General features: G+C 40.6%; 1 protein-coding gene across 11 annotated transcripts in view; it reads left to right on the top strand.

Annotated features, from left to right (window-relative positions):
- Positions 1-23,075, top strand: part of ANK3 (ankyrin 3, node of Ranvier (ankyrin G)) — a 208,697-nt gene that overhangs the window by 101,232 nt on the left and 84,390 nt on the right. For all 11 annotated transcript variants that reach the window (XM_014940420.1, XM_014940417.1, XM_014940415.1 and 8 more), the window contains 8 exons: positions 1,526-1,723; positions 2,241-2,339; positions 3,081-3,179; positions 6,859-7,056; positions 9,408-9,506; positions 20,172-20,270; positions 20,360-20,458; positions 20,847-20,942. In XM_014940420.1, the coding sequence (XP_014795906.1) occupies positions 1,526-1,723; positions 2,241-2,339; positions 3,081-3,179; positions 6,859-7,056; positions 9,408-9,506; positions 20,172-20,270; positions 20,360-20,458; positions 20,847-20,942 (987 nt within the window). The remainder of the gene's footprint in view (positions 1-1,525; positions 1,724-2,240; positions 2,340-3,080; positions 3,180-6,858; positions 7,057-9,407; positions 9,507-20,171; positions 20,271-20,359; positions 20,459-20,846; positions 20,943-23,075) is intronic.

Genomic DNA, 23,075 nt, shown 5'->3' with positions numbered 1-23,075 from the left:
TTTGAAGAGTTTTGTTTTAGAGTGGAAAGCAAGAAGGGGGAGGAATGCCTCAAATCTGCTTTTATTTCTGCAAAACTGTAAACCCTATGCTGCTGGTGTCTCCAGTCATGTCCCTAAAGCACCAGCCTGTATGTATTCAAAAATAGTTACACTTCTAAAGAACATCTCCTAAAGTAAGGAGACGTGGATGTAGCATGGGGCTGGAAAGAAAGAGCAGACCCTGTAGAAACAACTGCAATTGAGTCAGGAGTCAAGGAGGAAGGAAAAAGAAATGGTCAAGAGCCGTTGAAGAAAGATACAAAATTATGGAAATAAAAGTCTTCCAGGAAACAGATAGGGGAAGAACATAAATGGGTGCAATAAACAGCAGTCTTAATAGGCAAACCCAAGAAAACTCTTTTCAAATAACAGTTAAATTAATACCATTTTTGAAGAAATCTATTTTTCACTTTGAAATTATCGTCTGTGAATTGGCTCACAAGTAAAGTTGCTAGTAAGAATACCTACTTATAATGAACTCTGCCTAAATATTTATAGCAGATACATTTCATCTGCAAGCAATCTGACAATAGAAGCGAATCATGTGGTCTGTAAATCTCCGAAGACAGCCTTGAAAGTGAACAATTCATGCTCAGAAGCACAGTCATGCAAATATTTTCTAAGTAATTTCACACAATGAATTAATTTGTGCAAACTCCCATTGCCTGTGATCAATTTGTTATCACAAATAACAACTAAATACAAGTACTAGATTATACACCAGTGCCAACATCAGCTGTGAGAAATTTGTGGGAAACAGGCATAAACTGGAAAGGTTTAAGAATCATAAAGATTCTCCACCAGTCAGAAGAGACTTTTCCTGTATAGAAGCAACATTCACATCCTGACACTCTCTCACCCTAAGACCCAAAAGTGTAAAATCAGTGTTGTAGGATGGGCATGGGCAGAAGTCTCCCTACCGGAGAACATCCCAGAACTCTTCTGCTGCAGGAGGTGGGGTAGCAGTGCTCAAAAAGCAATTAAGAATAGGCGGGACAAAAATACAAACCCAAGTAATGAATAAGAAATTATCTACTAGACACTCAGAACAAGGTCAGAAACAACCACAAGATTTTCACTGAGGGAAAATAAATAACGAGACTCCTGACAGAGCAACCTCTATACTTAGAATATTAGGATTCTTGTGTTCAGAATGAGCAGTGAGGAAACGACAGTGAATTTCAGCACCTTGCTTTATCTTCAGTTACATCCACTGTAAAGTTATCTGCAAAATACCAAATTGCTCACCAGTAAAAAAGCACAAAATATGATACTTAATGCAAGTTACTAGGCAATAATATGCTAAGCACAATATATCTTTATTATGTGACAAAGAGAAAACCAGCATGCAATATTCACTAGGTAAGACCTCAGTAGAATTAATGCTCGTCTGCAATTTTGAAAAGTGCTAGGATCTGAGTTAATATTTTTTGTCAAAATATGAGCTGTAGTTTTCTTATGTAGGACTGTGTTGTTCCTTTTTTAGGATGACCAAACGCCACTGCACATTTCTGCTCGACTGGGAAAAGCAGATATAGTACAGCAGCTGCTACAGCAAGGAGCATCTCCAAATGCAGCTACGACGTCTGGCTATACGCCCCTGCATCTTTCTGCTCGAGAAGGACATGAAGATGTAGCTTCTGTTCTTTTGGATCACGGCGCATCTTTATCTATCATTACCAAGGTAGGGCAGTTGCAAAAGTGATAGCTTCAATAGTTTAATATACCTGAAGCAAGTGCTACTTGTGAATGAAATGCTGCAAGAGTCACATATACATACAAATAATGAAAGAATGAGCTTCATTTTGTTAAAAGGGTATGTAACTTCATGCATTTACCTCAGAGCCTGACGTGTGAGGTATTCCAGTGATCAGACATGCATTTTCCTGGAATGAGTGTAGGGCAGAAATTCCTGATGGAAGTTGACAAGCTGTTAGCCAGCCTTATCCTTGGGTCTTTGGTGGTGTGAGGAAAGGAAATGACTCTTCCCTTTTTACAGTTGTTTTAATGTAGATAGGTCTTTGCCTTGGCAGGGCAAGCCTCCAGACATGCCAGGGCAGTTGGGAAGCTGCAGGCTTGCTGCTGGTACTCAGGACTGTGTAAGGGGATGGATGGAAACAGCAGTATCCTTATCGATCAGAGACAAACCTTGCTCTGAAAAAGAGTGTGCAATGCTACTGTCTAACTGCTTTCTCTTACAGAAAGGATTTACTCCTCTACATGTGGCTGCAAAATATGGGAAAATTGAGGTAGCCAACCTCCTGCTTCAGAAGAATGCATCTCCTGATGCTTCTGGAAAGGTAGGACAGAAAGAAGCTGCTTCTAATTGCACAGCAAATATCTAAATGCACATAATGTTCTAATAATATCCTTCTACCTACTTACCATCACACTCGTATCCACAGCCTGATTTAACTGGAATGGGTTTCATGTAATATTCCAGTCCTTACTGGGGCTGCCAAGAGTCAGCACACTCTTGACAAAAGTGACTTTTATTGTCATTAATTGACAAGAAAATTGTGTCCTCTCTGTACCCATCCAGGGCAATGGAGACAAACCATTCCCTACCTTCCTGCCCAGATTATTTACTGTCCTTATCAGAGTATTCAGGCAGCTGGCTCTGCTCCCCCAGGTCTCATGACAGGGGGCAAAGCCCAGTAGGACCTCAAGCTTTTTAAACTAGTCCAGCTTGGATTTTTACAGATCCAAGGGACAGTTTACTTCTCCACTGCAGTAAAAGAAAAACATTGTTGAGGGTGTGACCTCAGGGTCAAAATTCCTTACCTGCTCTGTCCTGGGGTTAGCACAGATAATATGTTTCTCTGTTGATCTTCCCCAGGAGAAGTGAAAAGGACTTTCACAGATCAGTAAGGATTTTCAAATATGTTTTGTTTTCTGATTCTGAAGTTATCAAAGACTCTGGATACACGAATGAGTAACAAATGTGTTTTTTCACCTTATCAACTCCAGTTTTCCAAACTCTTAAGTTTTCCCTGGAGAGAGTCTGTAACAGCACTTGTTTGTTCTGCATGTGTTTTTAGAGCGGTTTAACACCACTGCATGTAGCCGCACACTACGATAATCAAAAAGTGGCACTTCTACTGTTGGACCAGGGAGCTTCACCTCACGCATCTGCCAAGGTACAAGTACTGGTCATTCTAGGGGAACAATACCTGGGCTTTTTGTGTCACTTTATTCCCTGTCTACCTCTGTTCTTTCTGGATTGTATATGTTTGCAGTTTCAGGAGGCTCAGTGACCTTGTTCATTAAAGTCTCACACCCACATAAAGCTGTTAGAATAATTCTACAGGTGAATAAAATAGCAGTAAAAAATCAAATATAGGTGTAGAAACATTTAAAATCTCTAGTTTCAATAAAGGTCAGTCTCAGCAAATACTGAGCCTTGCTTTCACTTGGCTGGTCTCCTCAATACCTTCTCCAAGCCAGCCAAATTTATATCATTGTGTCTTAACATCTGTGCAGGGCAAGTTTGGAGTTAATGCCTTGCTAAACAGGGGTAGTTCTCCTCTGTTGTGCCACAGGATGACTTCTGAGGCGTGATACGTTTCTCAGTATAATGTACGTAATAATTAATGTGTTTCACAATACTTCTACCCCAGTGTAAATGGACTGGTGAGAAAATAAAACAACTAGTCACAGTCCTGCTTTGATTGCAATTCACAGTAGGCAAGACAACACAGAGTGTAAGATTTCAGGGAATATGAAAGAATAAATATTTAAATACATTCTAGTTCTGAGTAGAAAAAAGAATTTAGAGAAATTTAAAGTGTCTTTATCTTTTGTGGATCCCAGTTTTATGTATGGATGAATAATCGATAGCTGGACAGCAACAATACATAAAATAGGGTGAAAGCCTATGTAGGTTCAATTGGGATAAGTGCAGTGTAAATGCCCCATCTGAAACAACCCAAATACATTCCTAAAATTGCTAAAAAAACCCCAAACCCACTGTGGAAAAGTGAGAGCTAGTGGAAAAGCCAGTATTGCAGATAGAAAGACAGCTCTCCTTGATTGCCTTCCTTTCACACATGGCTGAATACAGCCATAACACTGGAGGCCTCCTGCATGGCTAACGAAGAGGCTGGAGCCTGTCATACATGGTAGATCCCAGAGCTTATAGTGCAAAAAAGAGGCAAGTTAAATAAACATGGATAGCCAGCAGCAACAGCACAGGCTAAAATCAATAATGTCGATAGTGGCGATCTGCCAGAGCAGTGCCCCGGGAGGTGAACTGGAGTGATCTCTGATCTTTTACTTCTGCAACACAGCACTCTTAAAGGCCACTGTCGGGGAAAAAAAGGGCCTTCTGAAGGGGATGAGAAGACACTGACCCAGTTTTCACTGAAGGAAACTGCCAGTGGAAGCTGTGCATCCTGTAGGGGCAGGTCTTGCAGCAGCCACTGCCAAGGGCTCAGGAGGTCCAAACCAAGGTGGAAGCACTATAGACTATGGTATAATATTACACAAACTCCTGTGTCGGTTCACCTTAGCTTCCCATCTGTAAAAGAACAGTTTTGCAGCTGCCACTTTAGGCCTTCCCAGTGTCAGCTAAAAGTCTTCCTAAAAGAAAGCATTTATTAGTATTCTACAGCAAGTGAGCCACAGCAACACTGACTAGAGCATCAATACTAAATAAAATTTATTGTAGCATGTTTGTTGCTTTAGGCACCCACTGTGCAATTATCTGAAAGATGATGTTGGTAATAGGAGATTCTCATTTCTTTTGTAAATGTGGTCTAATAAATAAATGTGTTATGGCTTATCTCACCACTGATTCCACAGTCAGTTTCATCAGCAGTTGCTTTTTGTGTGACACTCCTGTTTTTAACAGGGATCTTAGGATTGGTTCATTAGCCTGGCCCAGCAGCATTTGCCTTGAAGAGTGATTGGTGAAAGGGTATGGGAAGTGGCCATGTCAGAGCTCAGTGCTGTGATACAGTTATTCTGATGAACCATTCTTCTTTTTCATTGGCCAACATCAGGCTTGTACCTAATTTTAATTTGGCATCCACCTTACGATGCTTCTCTTCCCCTGCCCCCAAAGCCTCACTTTTTTCTCTGTCCCTTCATCTCTAACCTTTTTCCCTTTTTACCTCTTTTCCCTGGCAGACAATAACCCAATTGCCTTCTTTCCAAACTTCTCTGTTCCCTTCTGCATCTAGGCATAGTGACAGAGCACAGCCCTTATGAGGAGAAGATACAGACTTGAGACTGAGCTGAATTTCAGCTTTTATTTTTCAGCTCTTTTTCTGTCTTCTGTTGGCAACCTGCTGCTTTCCATTCCACTGAAAGCAATGTATGCCCATTCCTGAAGAAAAGGCTTGAAAACTGCTTTTTTTTACTTTACAAAATATACATGAGCTCTATTTAAAATACACAGTATAGCATTTACACAGAATTTACACGTTGTATTTAGGATTTAGTAGGTGCTTATGTGGTGATGGCTGTTTTACATGTCAATCTTGTGCAGGAAGTCGAAGGGAGAGCATTCTGTTTGTTTTTCCTGAAGCATTTTATCTTCAAACTGAAAGTTTAGTGGCCGTATACTTCCCTTATTAAATGTGGCTCTGTGTTTCCCAGCTGTTGTTTCGAAATACATTAGCATCTAAGGTCTGAACTGAATCTGAATTGAATTTTTTAGGTTACAGAACCTTTTCCACATGGAGTTAGTGCTGTGTCCCTCTCTCAATTCCAGATTACTGTTAAAGCAAGCTCTCTTGTAATAATTTCTGTGTTCCCATGTGTTTATTCTCTGCTCCTACCTGCATGGCCCTGCATTTGTTGTGACCTGCCTTCCCGTATCATCCAGCCCTGCTGCCCCACAGGGCGCAGGGAGCAGCCAAGCCACATGAATCCTTTGTGCCTTTAGAGAGATTTTATTGGGCTGTGTAATCTGAGATGCACGTGGTACTGATGATACCGTACGAAACAGTTTATGCAGCTGGGGTCTCACCCTTCCAGCCTTCTACTTTAGACACATGCACATGTCTGCGCATTTGCGTTAGGATGAGGGCTAATACGTTTCTGAAAGACGAAGTTCTTGATTAAACAGGCATCAAATTGCCGTCTGTACCAAAAGCCGGTCATACCTTAGTAAGTGTTTTGGTATTTGCACACCAATCAGTTATTCTTTATATCTATTTATTTATTTTCTGTCAAATTTATTCTTTTTGCAATTATAAAATTCTATCATGCAGTAGATACTGCATTTTTAACTTTAGTAGTGGGCTCACTGGATACACATTGGAAGGAAAATAAGGATGCAAGACTCTATAACGTTATGCTTTAATTTTCCCTTGATTTGAACAAAACCACCCTGTCAGTAAGTTTAGGGTAAATGCTGCAAGAATGGCCATATTTCATGTACATAATGCTTTCATTCACACTGCCAAATGGAGAAAAAAGCAAACAATAACAGCTGTTCTGAGTTATGAATACACGTCCTGCTCTTCTGTTTGTTAAAGATTTTATGTACATTTAAGGAAAAGTAGCAAACATCTGTGAAATGAAACTCAAATTCCTATTGCTATAGGTTGTGTTCTTCTGAACAGATTTTTTTTTTTCCCCAAATTTGAACGTTTCTTTCAGAATCCTCCTATTTTTAGTAGTGCTTCCAAAACCAGATTGCTTAAAGCTCTGATACGGTCATTTGTACAACTCAGTAACATTGTATTTGACTATGTTTGACAGAATTTTTAGAACTAATGACTTACTTTCATAGAGCCAGATTAGGTACAGGAAAGTGATTTATCACATTGTTAAATAAGTAGCTTGCAATGAAGTACTTTCTGTTGACAGAACGGCTATACGCCGCTGCACATAGCTGCCAAGAAAAACCAGATGGACATAGCGACCACACTGCTGGAATACGGTGCTGATGCCAATGCTGTAACCAGACAGGGTATTGCCCCTGTGCATCTTGCCTCTCAGGACGGCCACGTGGACATGGTGTCATTGCTTCTTACTAGAAATGCTAATGTAAACCTCAGCAACAAGGTAAGTGTTCTCCCTGCTTGGTGCTAAGGCAATGAACAAACATGGTGATGAGAAGGATAGGGGCCTGCATTAAATTTTGTGCACTGTGATACTGCGTGTTCTGAAAACCACTGCAGGTATTTGAATATACATCATTTCTACTAGGAAAGAGAGCAGCGTGCAGCATGCTGTGTCACTCTGAGTGAACTATATTTCATAGTACCCAAGTTTTGATGATAGCACATGCTGCGGAGAAACTCATTAATCCATCTCCCTCCCTTCCACGTTTTGCTAGTCTGCCAAAACATTCCCAGAGAGAAAATGTCTTCCTCCCCTCAGCAGTTTGTGGGGTTGGCGCGTGTCATTTATGAGCCTCTAGATGTATGCCTGCCCATTAAACAATGGCAGCAACTAACTTGTTAAGGGAAGATGATTTTTTTTTTTTTTTATGGGATAATAACAGCGAGGTTGTCTGAGATTTTGTTCATTAATATAAGTGATTCTTCCTCCCCAAGCGGTGTTTCTTGAAACACTGTGACTTTTGGTGTAATTTCTTCTGGGGGAAGGCAAGGGAAGTAGGTAGATTTTAGTTTCTACACGTATGAATTTCTAGGCCATTACATCTGCTCTGTAGTAATGTTTCTAGCAAATGTGCAGCCTTAATTCTTTAAATGCCCCACTAGACATCAGAGAGGTTGTAAAATGCAGTTTCAGTATGGATTTATGTGGCTGAAGTAGAAAGGCAAGAGACACATTTTTCATGGAAAATATTTCTTATTCTCAGCAGGTAGAAAGACTCGATGTCCTCTGAGGCTGTGGGTGATGCTGCACAGGGCTGCTATGTTTTCCTGTTTCTAACTTTACAGTTTGGTTATTTTTGGGCCTCCCTTCAGGAAGCTTCTCTTGCAGATGTTGATTTTCCCCCCATCTCAAGTGTGTGGGTTTACGCGGTGCAGGATGTACTTTGTATCCCCACAGGGCAATTTGCCTTGTACACATTCTGCATCACATTGGCTATCATGGTTTTGCTGCTGAGGCTAATACAGAGAGCACGACTGCAGCTGCTTAGCACTTTGATTCAGTCCCACCAGAGGTTAATTACCTGCAACATCCTTCAATCTGTTAGTGTTTGGTTGTAGTCTAGTTTCTCGTTATACTGATAAAACCACCTTTTGAAAATAGTTCCCCTTTTCTCACTTAGGGATGTACATTTCCTCCAAGCTCAGCACCTACATTTGAAGCCAGATATTTAAAGCACACTAACTTTTGAGTTTTGCAATGGAAATAAAAAGAGCGATTGTTTGCCATAGAATGATTGGGAACTGAATACTCTGAGCCCCAGTGTGGGCACTGAGCACTTATTAAATCTTTTTAGAAGGTTTGGCCCATAATATCCAGGCTCCATTAGGTAATTTACAGTTGGTTACTGTTACATATTTGTGTAATGTGACCCACTGAAGCTGCACTGTCATCAGGATTGTATGTTCAAGTACAATACAAAGGAACGCTCTCAGAGTAACTGCCTTTGGGAGCAAGCTCATGGTGGACGTGAGTTTGGGTTCAAGGGTAGGAAACTCAGTGAGAGTTTCTGCCTGACGTGTCAACTGCTGCCACCTGCTCTTCTGTCACTGGTGCTAAAGGCAATAGGAACAGGAGGAGAGAAAAAGAACTGTAATTTGCAAGTAAAGGATATTCTTTCCCATTCCTAACGACATCCCAATAACAGATTCTCTCTTCTACCTCTTCCACCTGAGAATTTGCATGTGACACAAAGTTGCATAGCTTTCTGAGGCTTTAAGGATTTTAGATCTCAAGTTTCAGATAAGGAAAATAATGATCTTTCCAAAAAGTAAGTGTCAGTACATGTCATCCAGCAAGTCTCTGTGTTCCCTGAGTGGAGAGAAATGGACCTGATCTCAGAGAAACACAGTTTAATCTTTTCTGTTTGGGTTTTAAAATTATCAATTAGAGAAGTAAAAGGTAAGGATAAATCTGACTTATGTTACTTGAGGAAAATTTGTAGAAGTGTAAACAATAACTCAATGTTTCTTTTAAAATCTTGCTCATTCTAAGGAAGTGAATTAGGAGGTAAAAAAATACTTTGCACTTTTTTCTTAAAATGCTTTAATTTGCTATCCCACATTCAGCCCTGCATGAAGGAATGTTCCCTGTGTAGAAGAAACATTATCTTTCTGGCTTTCAAATTGTACTTTCTTGCAAATCAACAAATGTGATTAGGAAGCAGATTACACAGCGAAAGTGGAATTTATAGTTCCTTTAAATTCCATAGGATGTTTTGAGTCTTACTAATACCTGAATTTGCATTTTAGTATTCATGTGCTTCATTGTTACTCGTTGCTTTTAATTTACAGAGTGGACTGACGCCACTCCACCTGTCTGCTCAAGAGGATAGGGTCAATGTAGCAGAGGTTCTTGCTAACCAAGGAGCTGCAGTTGATGCACAGACGAAGGTAGGAGCACCACTGTCAACCTCTATTATTTCCTTTCAGGGAGGCAGGAGCCCTATAGACTGGACTAGTAATCAATTTCAGGGTGAACGTGAAATAACAGCAGAGAAACATTCCTTGTAATAAATTATTATAGAATATCATCCAAAAACTGAAGATATGTAAATTTGAATGTTTAGTGTTACTGCTTTGAGCAGGAAGCTTATTTCTTGCCAAATATTTAGATCAATATAGATTTAGATTGTATCCTACTATTGTGTGTCACTGAAGGTAAGTGGGATTGATCTGTTTTTTATGTAAGGAAACTTTCAGAAAAGCTTGAGCATTCTCTACAGAGAATCACATTGTCTTTTTCCATATACACGCATCTGCTTTTGGTATTTTTTATGTGTTGTGTATCCTTTCCATTCAGCTGACAGTAGAAACAACACAGCAGAACTGCTATTTAAAACATCTGTATTTACAGTAAGAGAAACAGTATAAATGCAATGTAGGCATTCCTGCTATTAAGTGATTAATACTTTTTCCCATCACTTAAGAGACTTTATGAAATGAAGCAGGCTCCTTTCCTTGAGCTGATAGCAGCCACCCGTAGACATGCTTCTGCAAGTAAAGCCATTGTTCATGTGTGAAGATTCCCCCCTACCCCTAGAGCTTGACTTATAGCCTTCATGATTCAGTCCCTCTAAGTTTCTAAGTCACTTAGTGCTGCAATCATAGTGAGGCCAGTTATTTCATTGTAAGGATACGTTCTAGGGAACTGACTTTTCTGTTGTCCCAAGTTCACAATAGACCGTTATTCTCCTGATGATAAGCATTAGCCTGTCAGATTGTCAGTAAATATTGCTCTACCTTCAAAAATAGTATTAGAGAAGAATCATTTAATTCTTGAGGACAAATTTGAAATTCTTTATCACTGTTATCTAACATGAAGTATATATATATATATATATGCGTGGTAGTTGTCCATTTCAAATTTACTTGCCTAAAAATAGTTATGCCTGAAGTAAATATTTGGACTCCTAAATAAGAGACCTGGCTTTCCAAGGTACTTGGGGGTGGCTTTAGAGACCCCAAGCAATGACACCTGCCACTTCACAGTATTGGTTTTAAGAGCAATGGCATGAGTAAATTCCAAGAGCCTGTGGTTTCATGCTCACTGATGGTGTATATGGTGCTCAGAATTTAATGATGATGATCTCAGTTTTTATTACACTTGCATTCTTCATGCATTATCTAGGTCTCAGAGTCATTGCTTTAGCTGGGCAAGAAAGCAGTTGTGATCAAATACTTGGACTGTAGCTGATCAAATCAGGTGAATGAATGAAGTCTCACAATCTGACCTGCACCCTTTGTGCAGAGTAAGAGCTTTCACAACTCTCTGCTAGGTGTGTGCCACCAGTTTAGGTGCTGTGCTTGCATCCCGTAAATGTCCAGGTGTGTCAGACTGCCCAGCAATATTATCATTCTGTCATCACACTGACATCTCACAAAGGGGTGAATCCATCATCATCTCTGGCTGCAGCTCGGCTGATCATAATCCATGGCAGAGGGAAAAGCTGTTGTTACATGATTTTTCTACTGTGCAATTCCAACTGTACCAGCTACTGATTGCAATGACATTACACTGACATGAAACTGAAATGGTTCTGCTGAAGTCCTAGGAGCTTCTCCAGCTTTATACTTTTGTAACATATCCTCAGCCTGTATTTTACAGATGAATCAGTCTGGGTTATTATCATCTGCTAAATCATCCACCAGTAGATGAGATCTGCCCTGGGTCATTCTTTGCGTGATTTCCTCAGATGTATGTGGTTGCCTTTCTGGACATAGTTCCTACCTGGTTTTGGTTTCTGTAGCGAGACATTGCCAAACCTGCTCTTTTAACTTGGTCAGAGCTGCATTGCCTCCTAGCCCGTACAACTTGTTTGTGAGCGTTTGCCTTTCTCCCACTCTTCTCTGTCCCACAAATAGTAAGTATTCTAAAGAGACATTACATTGACAGGTGCAGGCAGTCACGTGTTCCCTTTGCCTGCTCTTCAACGTCCAAATAGGATCCAGTTCTGGACTAGTGGCCTTTTAGTCACATTAGCTTGGTGAAAACGTCTGAGATATTGTCACAGCTGAGAGGCAGGGCATGTTTGTTGGGTCTCAGGGCCAGCCTGGCACTGTTGCACAGGCTCTGTACTGAACTTTAAGCCTAGCAGGGTGGCAACGTGGTGGTGCTGGCATGTGACTCTGTAGACACACACAGAAAAGCAACTTCAGTTTCTCATTCAGAGATCTCCTCTGGGTGGAGCTGAATTTCTTAATTGCATCTCTGAAAATTGAACTAGTCAGTAGGTAAAATGGTACACAGGGAAAAAAAATGCAGGCATATTTGAATATCTGCAGCATGAGTCCTGTCATCAGTATGATTTTAAAGAAGCCTTGCATCTCTGAAAATTGAACTAGTCAGTAGATAAATGGTACACAGGGAAAAAAATGCAGGAATATTTGACTATCTGCAGCATGAGTCCTGTTATCAGTATGATTTTAAAGAAGCAAACAGTTGTTCACCTTCATTCCTCAGTTATATATGTAACTATTGCAAATAAAGAGTGTTTTCCCAGTACATATTTATTTCCATGGGACTGCCCCATAGCTGTCAGGAAATGGGACTTACAGATCAGGCAAAGTCATGGTAACATATTTATTTCCATGGGACTGCCCCATAGTTGTCAGGAAATGGGACAGGGACTTACAGGTCAGGCAAAGACATGGTGTATTCAAGCAGGACCACTTTGTGGTGTAACAGATCACCTCTCTGGGAAAATGTGCATTATCAATCCTGTGGGCCTCTGTGGTGAAGAACACCCGCCATGGCTTGTCCTCCTGCCTACCGTGCTGATTTGCCCTCTCTGCTGTAGGGGACTGTCTGCTCCTTAGCAAGAAAGTGCCCACGTGCCTTGCAGTATCCTGTTGGAGTGGAGTGAGCTTGATGCTTATTCACTGGCTTCTGCAGAGTCCCATCTGCTGGGTTTGTGCAGCAGTGAGCCCTCCGGGCTCCACACAGTTGGCCACATGGGGGTCATCTGCCAGATATCCACTCTCTACAGCCTATGATATAAGAACTTATAAGTGCCAATGCATTACCGTGTATTTTAGCATGGAATAGTTTCTAGATAAACTGGTGATCATCTTGAGTTCTAAGGAAAGAGCTGACAAGCTCTGAACTTACACAATGAAGGAAGAGTTATGCTGTAAGAACTGCCATACCTTGACCTCATGTTCTATGCAGGTGAAGTTTAGATGACTGGCTTGTGAAATAGCAGTTCTGTAGTTGCAAGTGCTCTTGTTTAGATGGATTAACTGTTCTATGGCAATAAAAGGTCTGTGCATGCTGCCTCTAAAACCAGAGGCACTGGGGAGCAAGATACAGCAACAGCTGAGTTGGCTCCAGGAGCATTGTTACTATACTTGCATGTTTGCACGGTACTGTCCAGCATGTCCAGTTCAGGTTCATTACTTCGGACATCCAGTGGCAGAGACGTGGCCATCCATGCCTTAAAAGTCAGTGAAGCTGCACAGCTTAGAGTGGCATTGTATTGGGGATTTCAGCAGTGTTACCACTGACATTGTTTTCTTCTCTCTGTTTCACATCCGTTTGCTTTTCTTACTTCAGTTATTGCAGTCTGGATGACTGTTCAGTAGTCTTTTTTTAATTTCTTGTTTAGATTCTCTCATTATATTTTTCATTTTCCTAGGCTAAGTAGGCATCAGTTATGTCACTTCAACACAGTATCTCTCAATAGAGAGAGATACTTAGTATCTTAGCAGGTCATTCACCTTCTTGAGTAGAGACCAATGAGCTATCCTTTTCCAGCTCTGATGCATGTTCTTTAATCATCATTTATTTATAGCTTACCACTCCCCATGAAAACATCTAGAGTTTTAGAGTCTGAAATTCTGACACATGGGAGTTCTTACTCCTGCTCAGATTCTGTGGGACACACAAGATAAGGGTTTTTCAGGTGATTAGAGGAGAAGATTGGGCAGAAACACGTTTTATATCTTGAAGCTATAGCAGAGAAGAAAAATATCCAATACTACAGAAAATCTCTACTGCAAGAGATTAGTCTGTATGATTGAGATCAGTTTTGGCTCTAAAACTTATGAGCATTTTCAAAATCGCTCTCAGACTTGAACCATTGCAACTGTGGCCCTCTCTTGGGGTGGTTTTCCTCCCAAGAACATTTTTTTTCCTGAACTTTGTAGAAAAAGGCATGAAAGGAAGAGTAGCTGCTGGTTTTGAAGTCCATTTATTGATGGTGTTATGGGATCCTTCTGGTTCTGCTGCATCAATTAACTAAATGACTTCTAATCCCAGAGCTGCTGGAGTCTGTCTCAGTCAATGCTGAAGAGTAAACAACACGGGTTTAACATGCCAGAAATAGTGCTTGAGAGGCCACAAGGCTGTTCCTGCCACTTGAGGATGACATTTTGTGTTGTGGTTTTAAGCCCAGCAATGTTAGACTGAGCTGCAATTGATAAACCACAGAAAGCACCTATCTTAATATGCAAGAAGAAAATAATAGAATGATGGAAAAGTAGCAACACTAAAATGCATTTCAGATGGTGAAGCTTCAGAGCTGCTTCAAACCCCTTCATGTTTAGAAAGCTTTAAAAACTGAATTTAGTGTTCGCAAAGGCATGTTAGTGTCCTGCTGCAAAGGCAGCAGATTTTGTCCATTCTGACATTGTTTGTGTATCTGAATTTAGGTACGTTAAAGAGGTTTTAGTGCTGAAAACCTGTATTATGCAACATCAAGCTTAACACAAGGATTGCTCATCTTACACATAATATTGGGAGTAAAAAATCGATCTGAAGCCATGGCTATGAGCAGATATTCCTTCTCTGGTGATCATGTTGAATGTGTAAAAGCTATACTGGTACATGTGATGTTGCTTTTGTTGCAGGGATTTTGTATTGGGAATTGGCACAAGTAAATATTGTTTCATGGCTCAGCAGGTCTCCACATGTCATTTTTCAACTCTTTATTCCATTGGATAGTGTTATTGTGGGATACAGCATGGCCATGATAGACTGGCAAAGAGAAGAGTGCTGGTTCAGTCAAGGATGAAGAGCAGGATTTGGAGCTTTGATCTCGGTGCAGGTTGTTTTAGTCAAACAGTTGCTACGCTGTATTTGGTGTTGAGGCTCTGCTGGGGGGATTGATGGTCTCGCAGTCCCTTGTTGATGACTGTCTGGAAAATAAAGCCAATATTAAACTGTCTGTTGTTCCTAAAACAACAGTATTGGTATTGTAGTATTGGTAGGAGATAATGGTGATTTGAGAGGTCACGATGTTCTTTTGCCGGTTGAGTTGGGCCTTTTATTTCAGATTTATTCAGGGAAATTTATTCAGGTCTGCCTGCCGTGTTCTGATAGGAGTCTCGTACCAGCCTGAGTGCTACAGCGGTTCATAACAACAATCCCATTTTTCCATTAGAATATCTAATTTTCAGATGCAGAAAGAGATAGGAAGGAGGCAGAGAGGGTGGGAAGTGCTATCAAGAAGAATCACTTTCATAGAGAATGAACACTCAAATACAGGGATCTTCAGTATATTTTCATGGTACATTATCTCTCTCTCCTTGGCTCTTGGTACGTGCTCAGTTGTTGTCAAGACATTTGTGTGGAAATTTCCAGCCTAATAATGTGCAATAATGAACTCTCGTAAACTACTGCAACATGTTAGGCTCTGATTCAGCAAGGCAGTGAGTGTGTGTGTACACGTAGGCTTCCCCGTTTCATTCAATCAAGGCTGGATGCCTTTGTGATCTTTGGATCCTAGAGCATTTTCTAGCCTTATCAACAATAATACTGTAGCTTCATTGTCTGACATTTACAGCAGAAAAAACAAAAACAGAGCAGCTTGAGAGTCAGCAGGACTAGATAGATGCAGTAATTCAAGCTGTTAAGATTTATGGTTATTACCAGTGGAGGACATTAAAGTAATTCACTGACATGATCACAAAACTTGTGATAATTTCCCTCAAAAAATTGAAGGGCAAGAGAATAAGGGCTGTTTTGTGTTTGTGTGTTCCATTACAATTGAAAAGCTCAGTATTTCTGATTGATTTTTTTTTTTTTTTTCACTTATTCTTGTGGCTTTTGATAAGCCCTTCCCAGCTGCTGACTCCCATATCGTTGCTCATTCTTTAAAACAGCTAGAAGCAGCATGGTGGCTGGCTGCCAGAAGGTGATGCGCCTTAAGAGCTGCATTAAACAAAAGCCCTGGTTTTCTTGGAAGTAACTTTTTAAGATTAGGATGCCTACTAAGTCCTGTGGTGCTTTGCCAGTAAATATAACTCTGAACCTTAAGTGCTGTGCAAAAATGTGTATAATTGTGGGACAGGGTTGGTTTGGTTGTTGGGTGGTGGTTTTTTTATTATTAATAGCTTTTGAAGCAAAATATTTTAGCTTCCTGGACCCATTTCTATAGAGAATGAAAGTATCAAACTCAAGTAGCCGTGAGAGTTGCTACTTTTATAGTGAATTTGGTTGTGTAATTGCAGAATCAGCCAGTTGGGGTTTTTCAGAAAAGAATATCTGTTTTCCCTGAGAATGTTGAGATATAAATATAAATGTTATACCTTCCTGAGCCAAAACCAGTTGAATTCAGGAATCTGTACTGCAGCTGAGAAGCAAATGAAAGCCTTTCTGGGTCTCAGGCATTAAAAGGGCATTTTGCTAATTAGTTTTACTTTGACCAATGCCTTCGCTACAAAGATTGCTGCCTGTAAGCCTGAAAGATGTCCTCTGGTGGCTGATGAGGCCTAACATGCCCAGTGAGATGTGACGCGCCGTGTCAGATCTCTGTCACTCTGCTGTCAGTGACTGTGTGCTGCGTGAGGCACTGCCTCGTCAAACGTGACATGATGTGAGATGACCACAGGCTATGGCAAACTTAAAAGAAAGCTCCCAGGTCCCTCCAGGGAGTTCAGACAGGAAACTGGTATTTTGCCACCGGGCTAGCAGGTGCCCACATTGCTACTCAGGACACATGTGATGCCTGAGATGCCTTTCTCTGCGTGATGCAGAGAAACTGTCTTTTGGTGCACATGTCTCCAGCTGCCGTACCTGACCAGGCCAGCAGCACCACGATCTTCAGAGACTCCTTCAGCTTCAGATCTGGGACACCAGGAGCTGTAGGAGGGAGAATAGTGACCACGTCCCCGTGGAAATGTCATGATTTCTGCCATGCGTGTGGAGGGGAAAGGGGAGAAATTTTCACTTGGCCTGCTGTTTAAATCAGAGACTAGTCAGGAGTGACAAAGAGTATCAATAATTACTCCTCTAGCCATTTATGAAGGTAAATCTTTGTATATATCATTTGTAGAAGGAAATTGATGTTGTGCTGTGGTAAATATCAGGGGTTTGATAGGTCCCCCTTCAATATTCATTGTTACAGGCCGGAGAGAGGAGCCATTACAGACCACTTCAAAGGGAAATTTGAGATCGGCTGGTCTTGGCTCTCCCATACTCTCCAGATTTTAATGTTTTAAGGTTATTAGCAGGGGTTCCCAGCAGGTGGCCCTTGACTTTGGATTTCATCTCCCCAGTTGGTTTTATGATGTCTGATTTTTGTTGACCTTGCAGTTCATGTTAAGAGGCCTGTATTTTGAAGAGGGAGAAGGGAATTAAGTTTATGAAGGAGGAGGTTTCACAGTATTATTTTTTTTTAACTGGTATTTTGATAGTTTGGCCATGTTTTAATCTGAGTTTATCTTTGGATGTGTAGGAGCAGGGGCTGCAGGAGCCGTGTTTGAGGTACACGGCTGTGAGTAGGCCTCAACATTCTGCTGAAAACCCCAGACTCTGGCCAGCTTAGGGAGCCCTGTCAGAGTCAGACCCCAGGCACTGCTAGGAAGCTGTTAGGCCAACCCTAAACTAACAGCAACTGTAAGATGAGGTCCCAGCATACAGTTCATGATGATTATATTTTAGCTAGTGCTCAGGTTCTTACCACCATGCACAGCTATTCTGCAGGAGAAGTTCTTTGTAGTCATTTGGCATCTAATCCAATGTTCATGTTAAGTCAACGGAAAGTTTCATTCTGCTGATGCCAATGGAATTTGGATCCGGCGCTATTTCTTGCAATGATTAACTCTTCCTGGTTGTCAAAGCTAGTGGTTTCTTTAGATGTCAAAGGGTATATAATTAACTAAAGAAAAAATACACACCCTAATTTAAAGTAACTGGCACAGCCACCATCTCCTAGCATGTGTTAATACAACTGAAATTAGACATCCTTGTATGAAGTACTATGAGAGGCAAAGTGACATGAAGAAAACATTGAAACTTCCCTGTAGTGGAAATAGTTCACATTTGAGGTTTTCTCATTTTTTCTTCTGAGCAGCTTTGACCTCATGGTTTGAAGAGGCTACTGAACCCCAGACCTTGGACTTACTTGCCTTCTCAGTGCTTTTGACCAGGTTGTCTAACCTGCCTGCACCTCACTGGCATGGATGTACAACTGAAGGATGACAGGCCGCAGCTTTTAACTCCCTGTGTGCCTCTAACTCTTGGGCAACAGGCTTTTCTTCTTGGAGCAGGAAAGAAAAGGCACTTTTTCACTTTTAACACTGATGAGAACAGCAGGAGCCTGGTCAATACAAGACCAGCCCATTTTTCAGTGTTTCTACCCACAAGGTTGGATTTTGGATCTGGTTGCAGATCGTTCAGTACCAAGTAGTGTATTTTCCTTCTGGCCATGTTGCTGCTTTGGACTCTATCAGCAGCCAGGACATGCACTATGGCCATGTTTCCCCATGTATGTTATAACTGATCTTTCTGCCACTGGAATTAGTGATCTCAGACAGCCTTGCCTCTTACCCTTTTTCTGAAAGCAGAATTCTTGTAGATTAACAGTAGTGCACATCCGCAGCGTATTTTACCATCTGTTTAGTATCAGATACGGTTTTTACAGCCTAGTAGTTGATTTTTCCATAAAAACTGGTAATGGAGCATGGGGCCAATACCACATTGGAAGTCTCACAGAGTAGCAAAAGGACGTGTTACGTTGGCAGTGTAGTTTCATTCTGCTTGTAAAATGGTGATGCCCCATGTGAACGCTAGCTAAGATGACCCTTCTGGCATCTCAGAGTGTGTCAAGTGGGTTCATAACACCTGACCTTTAAGGGGAAAGGAATCCTGATGACTCACCTCAGGAGAGAAGGAAGTCCATTAATTCATCTCTGTGAGCCAAGCAAAGCATCTGCTGGAAAGCCATCAAGCTATTAGTATGACTGGGGGGGAGGTTTGGGGAAAAGTGGCCTCTCTCCATGCCACGGAGAAAAATAGCACGTGTCCTGTTTAGAGGTAGCCATCTCCCAAACTATCCTTTGTACAGCTCTAGATTAATTATGTTTGTTAAGGAAGAAGAGATAGCGTTGTCTTGCAGGGAAGATAAGGCAGGAAAAGATAATTACTTCAAGAAAGATAATCTAATCATTCCCAATATGTTAAGCATCTCAAGTCAGTCCAACTTTTTCAGAACTGCTAACGGTGTGCTCATGGACTAAGAGATTAGAAAAAGAGCAGCAAGAGCAAGCTTTGGTCCTCTTTGTTTTGTTGCATTGTATGTTAAATGTTAACTGTTCATTAAAGTGTTTATTACGATTAACAGGTTTCAACATGCTGTTTGACTTATTTTAACTATATGGGTTTTAAAGTGAGTGAGTTCAGAGTCAGCCTACTGACTCCTGCTTTGCTGCCAGGAGTAGTTTTTAAAAAACAGTAGTAATTTAAAAAAAAAAAAATCTTGTCAGATTTTGAAGTGATATTCTTCTTGTGCTTACTGGTTTTAAAAAAATTTCTGAAATGTGTGTACTTTACTATAAAAAGCCATTTAGCTGTGTTTAGAACATTTAGTGGGGAAATCCCAATGTTGACAAACAGTTTTAGTCTGTCCACTAGAAATGAAAAACAAATAATAGGAACAAAAAGGATACAGTCAAGTTTCTCATATTTGCAGTTGCCAAGAAAAAGCCGCTTCTCCCAGTTTGTGTAACACAAGGACAGACACATGAAAAATTAGACCTTTCTGTCATAGATCCTCAATTCACCAGCTGGTGTTCCAGTTTCTGTAGGACTACATTGTTCTGGCAGAGCTGGCAAATCAGTTGCATTGTTTTAGATTTACCTTCCGGGTGTTTCAGTCAAAATGGATGAGCTGCAAATTGCACCCTGGCTGAGGCAGCCCGCAGCATGCCTGTTTTTTAGAAAGTTGTTATTACTTACTTTTTTATTTATTTGGTTATTATCACACTGTAGGAACACCAAGCATGTGAAGCTCACTGTGCAAAGCATTATCCACACATTAATTTTAAAAGCTGGGCTCTGCCCCAGTCTGACCATTGGAGAGGAAGTAAAATCTTTAACCAACACTGCATGTGTTGAAGATTACAGAAATACAAGGCATTCAGAGAGGTTCACAGGGAGTGGGACTTGAATCAACATTTGAGGTGCTGTTTTTTTCCAAGGTTGGAGGATTTTTCATGTAGGCCAAAGAAATAAAGCTTAACAGGATTTGTGCTGTTTTGTGTCTGTTTAGTTTTGGGTTTTTTTGTCAGGGGAAGTGTGGAATGTTCACGTTCACTAATTGCTTACGTTCATTCTAGATGGGATACACTCCTTTGCATGTTGGCTGCCACTACGGAAACATAAAAATTGTTAACTTCCTTCTGCAACATTCTGCAAAAGTTAATGCCAAAACGAAGGTGAGTTTTCTGCCTCTGCCTTGCTCGCTCAGTGGAGGCGGCTTCTGCGCCGTGTCCGCTGCAGCCTTTCCCTTTCCCTTTCCCTGCAGAACGGGTACACGCCGCTGCACCAGGCTGCACAGCAGGGGCACACACACATCATCAACGTCCTGCTCCAGCACGGCGCGGCGCCCAACGAGCTCACTGTGGTAAGTGCAAGGGCTCCACCGCTTCCCCCTCGGGCTCAGCTGTCCCACCCTGTGTAAATCCTTTAAGCAAGGGAAATGAGAAAAAAATGTATGTGGTGGGAGAGGAAAAGAGCAGAGGAAGCTCATTCCCATCGCCCCCGCATCCTCTATGCCATCATCTCTTCCCAAACTAGAACAGCAAACATCTGAAAATCTTTTCATTTTCATTCCATTTCTGTAAAGAGTTAAACTCATTTATATATCCTACTACCTGAAATATATTTATTTCAATCACCAACATGCAAACATTTATTTGGCCTTTATTGTGCATTCTTCTACAGTTAATTTGTAGTTTCTACACTTTTCCTTGCTAACATTCATCTTTTGTTATAAATGTTTTAATTGCTAGAATGGAAACACTGCCCTTGCCATCGCTAAGCGACTTGGCTACATTTCGGTTGTTGACACATTGAAAGTGGTGACAGAAGAGACCATGACTACAATTGTAAGTACAGCTTAGTTCAGTAGTGAATGGAAGAATTTTTCCTAAGCCAGTGTATTCAGTTTTGTTTAGTTACGTGTCTACTGAGATTCCAGTTTAATTTCCTCCTATTTCCTTTTAGCAGTATAAAGTGGAAATTAAGTCAAATATGAGCATATATTTTTAAGGTAGTAGACATTACTAGGATGTATTCATCCAATCAGAAAATGGACAGTGTGAATGACTGGTCATAGCTGCCATGTTTTTCCACACATCTTTTTGTTTAGGGCACAAACCACACGAATATGGGCTTGTTTGTAGTTGAATAGACATTCCTACAGACTTATGTAAATAGAAACTGCTTCTGCCTTTTGAGAGGGTTTGCCAAGGGACTGATGTATAATGACTTGTATTTGGCCTAAGAAAACCTATTCCAATCTAGAAAGTGGTTGGAATTTACTTAAAAGCACCTCATTACATAGTTTCTGGTGTCTTTTGCAAGATGGTGAAAGTCTGTCTTCTGCAAGCAGCCACAGTCAGCTCCTGCAAGCCCAGATACCCATTCGCTCACTTGTACAGGAACTCCTGCGCGTCTCTCTTCCCTCTCAGAAAGGCTGATTGCAGCATTAGGCAGGAGAGATTAAAGGGATTTGCAGTGGTCAAATATTACATGCTACCAGAAAAATGGTGACTCACAGAATCCAAGATATTTCTTAGAAAGATCTTTTGTTCATTAAAGTTTTGCCAAATTGCTCTAAAAAAAAAAAAGAAGATGTTTTGTGAGGTGAGGAGCCCCCATGGCCATAGGAGTAAAGCCAAAATTGAGTCTTAAGAACATAAATTCAGAGCATTGGCTCCAAGTCTGCCTTTTCTTTTCTGCAACTTTTTTTCTGGTTAAAAAGAAGGAAGAGAAGTATGTACACGTATGTATTTTTAGGTGTATCAGAGACGGAAAACAGTCACTGTGTGCTCCGTGTTTTGTCATCTCCCATTTGTGCCGTCTGTCAGTACAAGGAGGTGGTTACAATAGGATGAGCATTTGGGATGACGGGCAGATTTTAGCTCTGCTGTTGCATTGGCCTTTTCTTCCTGTGACTTTCCTGATAGTGGTCTATAATTCAGTAGCTTACAGAAAATCATTACAAAATGCTTCAGTGCCTGAAAAAAAAAAAAGTCCTGTGATTTTGGTAGTTTAGCAGCAACGTATTAAAAAACTTTGTAAGTAATTCCCACAAAATGAAATGTCTGATGTTTTTTATAAGTTTTGTTTGATCTCTTCTGCCTGTATCAAGCTGTGACAGTAGCCCAAGAAACATGAACTGCAAATGAGTATTCATGAGGTCAGAGAAAAGCTGAAATATTTTAAAATAAATGAAAAAGGAAAACCTATTTTCTTCTCCTGAAGTTAATAATGATATCTTGTTTGTATGTGAAGGATGAGAAGTAATGGTGGTTAAAAATAATAAAAACTCCACAAAGATGAGAGTGATTTCTGGTCTGGAGTTTGTTTGGTGGTTTGTTTTTTGGTTAGATTTTTTTTTCTTTCTTTTTGTTATTGTTGTTTTTTGTTCCACTGCACTCCTTGAATGGTAACTCTGCAGGGTCTCCTGCGTGATGTAAAACTTCATCAGTGCTTGTTGTGCAGTACTCCAGCTGAAGAGTAAAATTTGCATGTGTGTCATTTGTGGGATACACAGGTATTCTAGGAACAGATTTCAGGCATTCGTAACATATTTTTTTTCTGCTTCTAATTTACTTTTATATTGGTCTTTGAGTCTGAATCGATACAAACATCAGGATGAAAATCAACCAACCGCTTCTGAGTGTCTTACATGGATGAATTCCTTAAAAGGGTATCATTTAGCCTGCATGTGGTTACAATTGTTTGCATTTGTGGGAAGAACACACAATTCATGCTGAGGCACCTCTGAAAAAAAAATTACGTAGATTAAGCCAGTTCCCAAACTGCAGCATTTTTCTAATGAAAAGGAGAAATACTTCCCTGAGAAAGTTTAGTTTAAATAGTGATGACATATTATATTCCTGCTCAAAATTTAGATGATTATTTAAAGGGTTGTTGTTAAACCCCTTAACATGAAAGTCTTTTCAGTGCATCTGTTTCTTCTTTTGGTATCATCATCTTCTAAGTTTTCAGCT

Source organism: Calidris pugnax, unplaced genomic scaffold, assembly GCF_001431845.1.
Source record: "Calidris pugnax isolate Ruff unplaced genomic scaffold, ASM143184v1 scaffold39, whole genome shotgun sequence".
In the NCBI taxonomy this organism is placed as follows: Eukaryota; Metazoa; Chordata; class Aves; order Charadriiformes; family Scolopacidae; genus Calidris; species Calidris pugnax.
This window is presented reverse-complemented; position numbering and strand designations above follow the sequence as displayed.